Source organism: Ursus maritimus, unplaced genomic scaffold (genome assembly GCF_017311325.1).
Source record: "Ursus maritimus isolate PB19 unplaced genomic scaffold, ASM1731132v1 scaffold_7, whole genome shotgun sequence".
Classification (NCBI taxonomy): domain Eukaryota; kingdom Metazoa; phylum Chordata; class Mammalia; order Carnivora; family Ursidae; genus Ursus; species Ursus maritimus.
This window is the reverse complement of record NW_024426885.1, coordinates 29,416,168-29,423,530: the sequence shown is the minus strand read 5'-3', so window position 1 is coordinate 29,423,530 and position 7,363 is coordinate 29,416,168. Positions and strand designations below refer to the sequence as shown.

General features: G+C 53.7%; 1 protein-coding gene across 1 annotated transcript in view; it reads right to left on the bottom strand.

The window, feature by feature from the left end:
- Window positions 1-3,402: 3,402 nt before the first annotated feature.
- PYROXD2 (pyridine nucleotide-disulphide oxidoreductase domain 2) overlaps window positions 3,403-7,363 on the bottom strand; it is a 28,039-nt gene continuing 24,078 nt past the window's right edge. The window contains exons 13-16 of the mRNA XM_040623903.1: window positions 7,030-7,184; window positions 6,229-6,335; window positions 4,617-4,737; window positions 3,403-3,656 (exon numbers count right to left, since the gene is read on the bottom strand). Of these exons, the coding sequence (XP_040479837.1) occupies window positions 3,586-3,656; window positions 4,617-4,737; window positions 6,229-6,335; window positions 7,030-7,184 (454 nt within the window). The 3' untranslated portion in view covers window positions 3,403-3,585. The remainder of the gene's footprint in view (window positions 3,657-4,616; window positions 4,738-6,228; window positions 6,336-7,029; window positions 7,185-7,363) is intronic.

The window sequence follows — 7,363 nt, the reverse complement described above, 5'->3', positions numbered from 1 at the left end:
ACTTTTTACTTGTTTTTTGTTTTTAAAGATTTTATTTATTTATTTGACAGAGAGAGAGACAGCCAGCGAGAGAGGGAACACAAGCAGGGGGAGTGGGAGAGGAAGAAGCAGGCTCATAGCGGAGGAGCCTGATGTGGGGCTCGATCCCAGAACGCCGGGATCACGACCTGAGCTGAAGGCAGACACTAAAAGACTGAGCCACCCAGGCGCCCCTGTATCTGGTTTTCTTGACTCAACACGGTCTTGGGGCACGTGGGTCTAGGTCGTCTCATCGCTGAATAGGAGTCCACAGTACGGATATACCACAACTGACTTGTTCGTTCTACTGTTGATGGGCACGTGGGTAGTTTCCAGTTTGGAGGTATTACAAACAGTGCTGCCAGGAGGGGCTTAGTATGTGTCTTTTGTGAACACACATAAGCACGTCTGCTGGATATGTACCCGGGGCTGGATTGGTGGGGTGCAGGGCATACATATTTTGTGTGTCTTTCGGGACACCTCTGATATTTTCCTTAGGCTACATAACAAGAGGTTGAGTCGCCCACCAAATGGGTTGACTTTTGCATGTTGGTTTTGTGCCTCATCAAATACAAATTTATGCAGGAGAGCATCTGCTCTGCCCACCCTGGCAAGTTTCTGTTACAAGAATCTTCCTCAGTTTTATAAGCAAAACATGGTAGTTTAGTTGTAATTGCATTTCATCGATTCTTGGTGAAGTTAATATTTTTTCAGATTTGCTGTCCATTTGAGTTTCTCATTTGCATTTTGTGTTCCTTTTTATTTCATGTTTTTCCAATCCCCCACAGAATGCTGCCCTGTGCTCGGGCAAGTCTCATCTCTGCTTTTGCCGTGGACATGATGTCAGTGTCCCACAGAAAACTCAGCATTGTCAAATGCTTTGCAAACAGAACATGTGTCAGAAAAATGCACATTCCCAAGGCCTGCAGGTGGCTCGGCCAGCCACATCTGTCATTCCTCCAACGAGGACGCCCTAATTCCCCCCAGGGCTATAAACCTCACTTCTCACCCGGACGCTGGACACCATCACCCAGGGGCCATCGGAGCAGGAGGGGCTGCCCACGTGACCTAATGACTTAACCAGGTGAGGCTCCTAGGCACTTTGGGTTTTTAGACAACGGTGCCTCGGAGGAAGTGTTCCCTACCGCTCTGGGGGGAACGGGCAACTGTAAATCAGGTAACAGTATGGCACCGACTTATTTATCCTTGTAAAGTTTCACATTCTGAAGTCAACAAGGGACCCATTGCCCGATCCACGGCCAATTTGCAGTCAGCACTTAGGGAAATCCCAATCCCCCTTGCTCGGCCGGGGGGCCTGCCAGGGGCTCGTAGGAGCCAAGGCACCCCATAGTGCCGAGCCCGATCCATCGATCGTATCTTTTGGTCTGGGCCAAATGTCATCTTCCCAGGGACAGGAAGTCACCAAACAGTGGGAAACGTTTCCTCTCTGTGCGAAGAATGCTCTTTCCCTTCTTTCCACTTGTCCTCTGTGCTCCTCCGTGAGGGAATGTGTGGCTGGACAGCGGCTGCACCCAGGCAGACACGCTGGCGAATCCCTCAAGGAGACGTCGACGCAGTTCAAGAGCGGCTTTCAGGCCTGAGGCTGCTGCTGGTTAGCGGTCAAGGCCGAGGCCAAGCTCAGTGCCCCATCACCAGTTATGGCACGTCCTTACAAGAGAGCATCAGGCAGCTATGAAAAATATTGTTTTCAATGAATTTTTATGACTGAAAAATGCTCATGACATGAATTAAAACGAAATGAAGATGTAAAACCCACATGCGGATACGGAACATGATCCGAACGATCTAAAAGACTGGAAGTAAATAGTAGCGGTGATTTTCTCCGCAGGCAAGATTGTGTTTGCTTTTTATGTTCTGTCTTATTATGTTTTAAAATTTTCTTACATTCCTACAAGCTTTTGTGACCTTTATTCACCAGCCCACCCCCATCACCGACACTCTGAAGCACCAGAGCAGAAGAGCTGGGCCCCAGGCTCCGGGGACTGGGCAGGTGCCTGTGTGCCATTCAGTCCTGCTCCTCGTTCGCCAGTGCCGGGAGCGGGGGTGCTGAGACGGGGGACGGAAACCAGGCACCTGACTTCGCAGGGAAGGAAGACCTGTCTGACTAGGGATTTCAGCACTTGCCCTCCACCCCACATGCCTCTCCCTCCCTCCCTTCCTCCCGCTCTTCCAAACATTTCCCCCCCTTGGGTGCCCGGGAGGAAGCCAGTGGGGGCTTGAGGGCAAGTGAGAAAAGTGCATCTCGACCAGAAAGAGATCTTCAACAGGCTCAGAGGGTCACTTGTGCCAGAGCCGAATAGGGACCTTAGTGTGGCTGCCCTTCTTCCGGAAAAACCTCCGTGGACTCACAGGTCACTCTGCTCCACTCTCGTCATGCTGCCGCTTGCAGGCGGGTTTCAGGCCTGGGCGCCAGCTTAAACAACGCTGAGGAGCTCCCCTTCTGCAGGACACAGAAACGACAGCAGCACCTTCACCGACAGGCTTAGCAGCCAGACTGCCGCCGCGGACTGAGTGCTGACGGCGAGCCCGATCCTGGACCAAAGTGCGACCTCGTCTTGATCTTTAAAGCAGCCCCTTTACAGATGGAAAATCTGAGCTGAGCAAGACTAAGTAATGACATGGCTGTATCTCAGTCTGTAGAAATGTTCCTGGATAGGGGAGGAAACAGATGCCCCGAGAACCTTCTGCCTCCCCGCTGCCGCTGGGGCTCCCTGGACCACAGCAGCCCTGGCTGCTGGAATCGGAGAAGCAGGCCGGGAGAGCCGCGTCACCTATGGGGCGTCTGTATGAATCTTTCTGATGAAGAGCGACGTCCCAATTCACTTGAGAGTAACACGGGTTTCCACCTAAAGGGTTTAGTGATGTGCCAGGTATAGCTCATGGGAGGTAGGAGGTTGAACGTTCTCGAATCAGGAATGTGAGCTCCCAGGTGGCCCTCAGCTGCATCCACTTCGCCCTTACCCTTGACTGCTGTTTCCTGACAGCTGATTTTGATGGCTTGAGATGCCAAACTTCGTTCGGACCCCTGGCCCCTATGGATGGCTCTGTGGCTCGTCGGGGAATTGGGTCCTTTCTTACAGTTTGCCAGGAATGTGACAGCAGTAGATGAGGCCTCCCCAGGCCAGTCCCCTGGTGTCGCCGGTAGCGGGACCCAGCAGTGAGCAGGGGCGCTTGCACTGAAGTCTTCTGCGGTCACGTGGACTGTTTGGAGCCGAGGTGAGAAGGCTGAGTCTCCCGGACAAGCTTACCCCACCTGTTATCACATAGTCCCGTGCACTGACGAACACACAGAGAAAGCTAACCTAGGGAACAAATGCAAATACCTACTAATACATAGAAAAGATACAGAAAAAACCCACAAACTATGTAAAACACTCATTTTAATAAAACAACACCAGTTCATCTAGGAAGTCTGGGGTGCAAGGCTCACAAGTGTCAAACATAACCTGTACGTGGCTTGAGCATGAGGGCTTGTCGGCCTCCGGCCATATCCTGGGACGCTGACCCAATAGGGGCTTAAAATCTCAAGGTCAGAGTTGGTTCAGGTCACATGCTCTTGAGGTCTCTGAAGACAACATGGGCTGCATTGCGTCCAGCGGCTCCCATGACGCCTCCTCCTGGAAGGCAATCACCCAGGAGGAACTAAGCTGTGCTCACAACCCTCCCCAGGGAGCAGGCCGGGCCAGGGCTTGCAGGGAAGCTGAGCGGGGGTCCCTGGGGGCCGGTGCTCGGACTGCGGGCATCAGAAGCCCCCGGGACGACTATTAGGACGGATTCTGGGCTCGCCTCCCGTCCTCTTCCACCAGAGCTCTGAGCAGGGGGCCCAGCGTGCAGTCCAAGCAAGTGCCCCCCTCAGCCTGGAGGTCAGGGTGCTGGGTGGCGAAACTGGGGAGACTCAGGGTGTGAGAGGGAAGCTGTGGGAGTACAGACCTCTCTGGGACGTGTCCAGAGCCAATGGCAGCCTTGGCCAGGTCAGTTAGGCTTGGAGTAGAGGCCGGGAAGATTTTTTTTTTTAAAGATTTATTACTTATTTATTTATTTATTTATTTATTTATTTATTTATTTATTTTTATTTGACAGAGAGAGACAGCCAGTGAGAGAGGGAACACAAGCAGGGGGAGTGGGAGAGGAAGAAGCAGGCTCCTAGTGGAGGAGTCTGATGTGGGGCTCGATCCCGGAACGCCGGGATCACGTCCTGAGCCAAAGGCAGGCGCTTAACGACTGAGCCACCCAGGCGCCCCCGGGGAAGAATTTTTAATTGAGAAACGCAACATTACCAACCTGTAGGGGTCTAAACTCTGGAGGGGAGATTCAGGGACATGGGTCTTTCTCAGCCCAAAGCTGGCATTTGGAGGGCCATCTCTGCGACCCAGTCTCAGACCTTTCAAGGAGGAGGTGTGAGCTACCCCGGTGTGAGGGTATGGCCAGCTGGCAGAGGCACCCGCTGCGCCTCTCCTGAGAAGCCTGAGTATGGGGGATGGCTTGTTCTCGTGGGAGGTCCCTGCTCACCCCCCTCTCCCCCTGCCTCCCACACTGCTGATCCCAGCAGCACAGGGAAGGGGCCCAGGGGCACTCACCGGGGTGGGCGCCGCTTCCACAGAGATACAGGCCCCGGAGGGGACAGCGGTAGCTGGAGTGCAGGGGCGTGGGGCGGGCAAAGTAGAGCTGGTCCAGGGTCATGGCGCAGTGGAAGATGTTCTGCGGGAGGCAGGGCCGTGGCGGTTAACATAGGAGTGTTCGCGGCTTCACCGCCTTTGCGCATTTCTCCCTCTCCTCCCCTCCCAGGAAGGTTCTTCTCCTTCCAGCATGTTTTCTTGGATTCTTATGAAGCAGAAAGAGGAGGGAAAGAGAGAGAACAGGTGCATGTCCTCAGGCTGGGGATGGAGTTTTCCAGAGCACTTTTCAGGACGAAATAAAGGTGAGGAGCACCTTCAGGGTAGGAGGGAACTGAAAGGGGAAAGAAGAGGGAGATTTTATGGGTTTTGCTGAGGACTATAAATCCTCCTGTGTTTGAAAAATGGAGGATTCGACTTATTTTGGCAGCCTTGGCCATGACACCCGCTTGAGCCTGGGGCCCTGGGGGTTCATATCCCAGCAGAGTCACCGTAGATGGCAGGCAAGGGTCAAGGGACTCGAGCTCAGTTCTGGTCCCCTGGCCTGGGTCCGAGCAGCCAGGAAATGGGGAGCAAGTGCCAGGGGGAAGTTCAGATTCACGGGACAGGTCTAGACAAGAAGACTGACACCTGCCGGACGTCACCACAGGGATGGCCCTCTGGCTAACCCTCTCAGCGTGTCCCAAGCTGAGCTTGTCCTGCCCTGCCTAGTCTGCTCTCTCCCACCTTCCCCACCTTGGTGGTGGCATCCCCTTCCCTGCCTGGGCCTCCAGGCAGACCCTTCCTGTCACCCCGGCCAGACCTCTGTAAGCACACTGTACCGAGACTTCTCAGTTCTGCCGGCCCTACGCCTCCCCTCTCCCTCCGCTCCGCTCCCTCCCCACTGCCTGGTCCACTATTTCCAGACCAGCGCTGTCCGATAAAACATAACATGAGCCACGTATGCAATTCTTATTTTCTAGGAACCACATTACAATTTAAAAAGAAACCGGTGAAATGAAATAAAATAAATTTTATTTAACCTAATAGATACAAAACATGATCATTTCAACATGTGATTGATATAAAAATTATTAATGAGATGTGTTACATTTTTTTCATCCTAAGCCTCTGGAGGCTGGTGCACGTGCAGCCTGCCTCCGTTTGGCCTCGCCCCATGGAAGCCACCAGGAGCCCCGTGAAACTGGTGGCTGTCGTATGGACCTGGCCTCCTAGCTGGTCCCTCTGCCCCCAGTCTCCACGAGGTTTTGATAAATCAGAGGCAAATCCAAAGCCTTAAGACGGGAGCTCCCTCTGAAGAAAGGCGGATGGGAGAGGTGGCCATGGATGTCCAGATAGGGGGGCCACTGTCCTGGTGATGTGCTCAGCAGGCACCGTCTCTCCTGTCTGATCTCCTCACTTCTCCGCACTCCCTGGGACGGACCATTTCTCTGTCCCCTTCCACTGTGGTCTCTGCACCATCCTCCCTTCCCGATACAGGCTGGGTGTGGAGGGACAAGGGAAAGCCGAGCGGGCATGCCAGGGGTGGGGATGCAGGGAGAAGAATGTGATGAAGGACCCCCAGTCTTATACTCACCCCTCCAGGAAGCCCGAAGATTCTCTCCAAATCAGGTGGCGTGAGGATGTCCCTGCCCACCACGGAGCCCTTGAAGCCAGGGGCATAGGCCTCGATGCAGTCGAACACTGGGTACCAAACAGCAGAGAATAAGATGGTGTGAGGAGGACGAAGAGGAGCTGCTAGGATTCCACAACTTGGCAACTTCATGAAAATTCATTAAACTACACACTTAAAATGGGTTTATCATATGCAAATCATATCTCAATAAGCAAAAAAAAAAAAAACCAGTCCATGGACAAGTAAATAATTCATTACAAAGGCCTGTGGGTCTACCCTACTTTGCCACCTGTTCACCCCAACCCTGACCACAAAGTTACTTGTCTCCCATGAATATGCAAAGCTTTCTCGCCTCCTTGCTTTGCTCAAGTTGTTTCTTTGCTTGGAATGCCCACTGCTGTCTGGCCAACTCCTATTCATCCTTTACAACCCAGCTCAAATGTCCCTTCCTTTGGAAAGCTCTCCGTGTCTCTCTGGCAAACAGCTTCCTCCTTCGGTTCACATAGTACGTTGTATTGTGAGATTGGTTTTCCCCCAAACCGCGACTGGACTGAGAGCAACTTAAGGACAGGAACTGTGTCTTCTAGGCTTTCTTAGCCCAGTGTCTGGCCCCAGCAGGCATTCACTGTGCTGACTTAGGTTCCGTTGGGTGCTTCTCTCCCTCTGGGACAGGACTTCACAGCTGTTAATCCTGAATGGGGCAATCAGCAGGGGAGGGGTCCCGGCTGTCACTGTGGAGACAGGACAGTCTGCCGGCTTTACCTCTGTCTGCATATGTGCTTCTCTCCTGCTCGTCCCACACCTTGCCCCCAGCCAGCGTGTAGGGCGTGTACTGAGTGAAGAGCGAGACCACATGGCAGCCGGGGGGAGCCAGGGTGGGGTCCAGCGAGGAAGGGATGCAGAGTTCAATCATAGGCCTGCCGCAGAGGGGAGGAGAGAGGGTCAGGTGTGAAGAGCAGCAGCTGCCCCGAGGGAAGGGGCTGGGAGCGGCTATGAGGGGACAGCGACAAAAGGAAGGAAGGCCTGGGGTGAGACGATGTGGTGCCTGTGGGGCCGTGGCCGGGTGCTCTCCTGCGCGGGCTGCGTACCCCCGGGT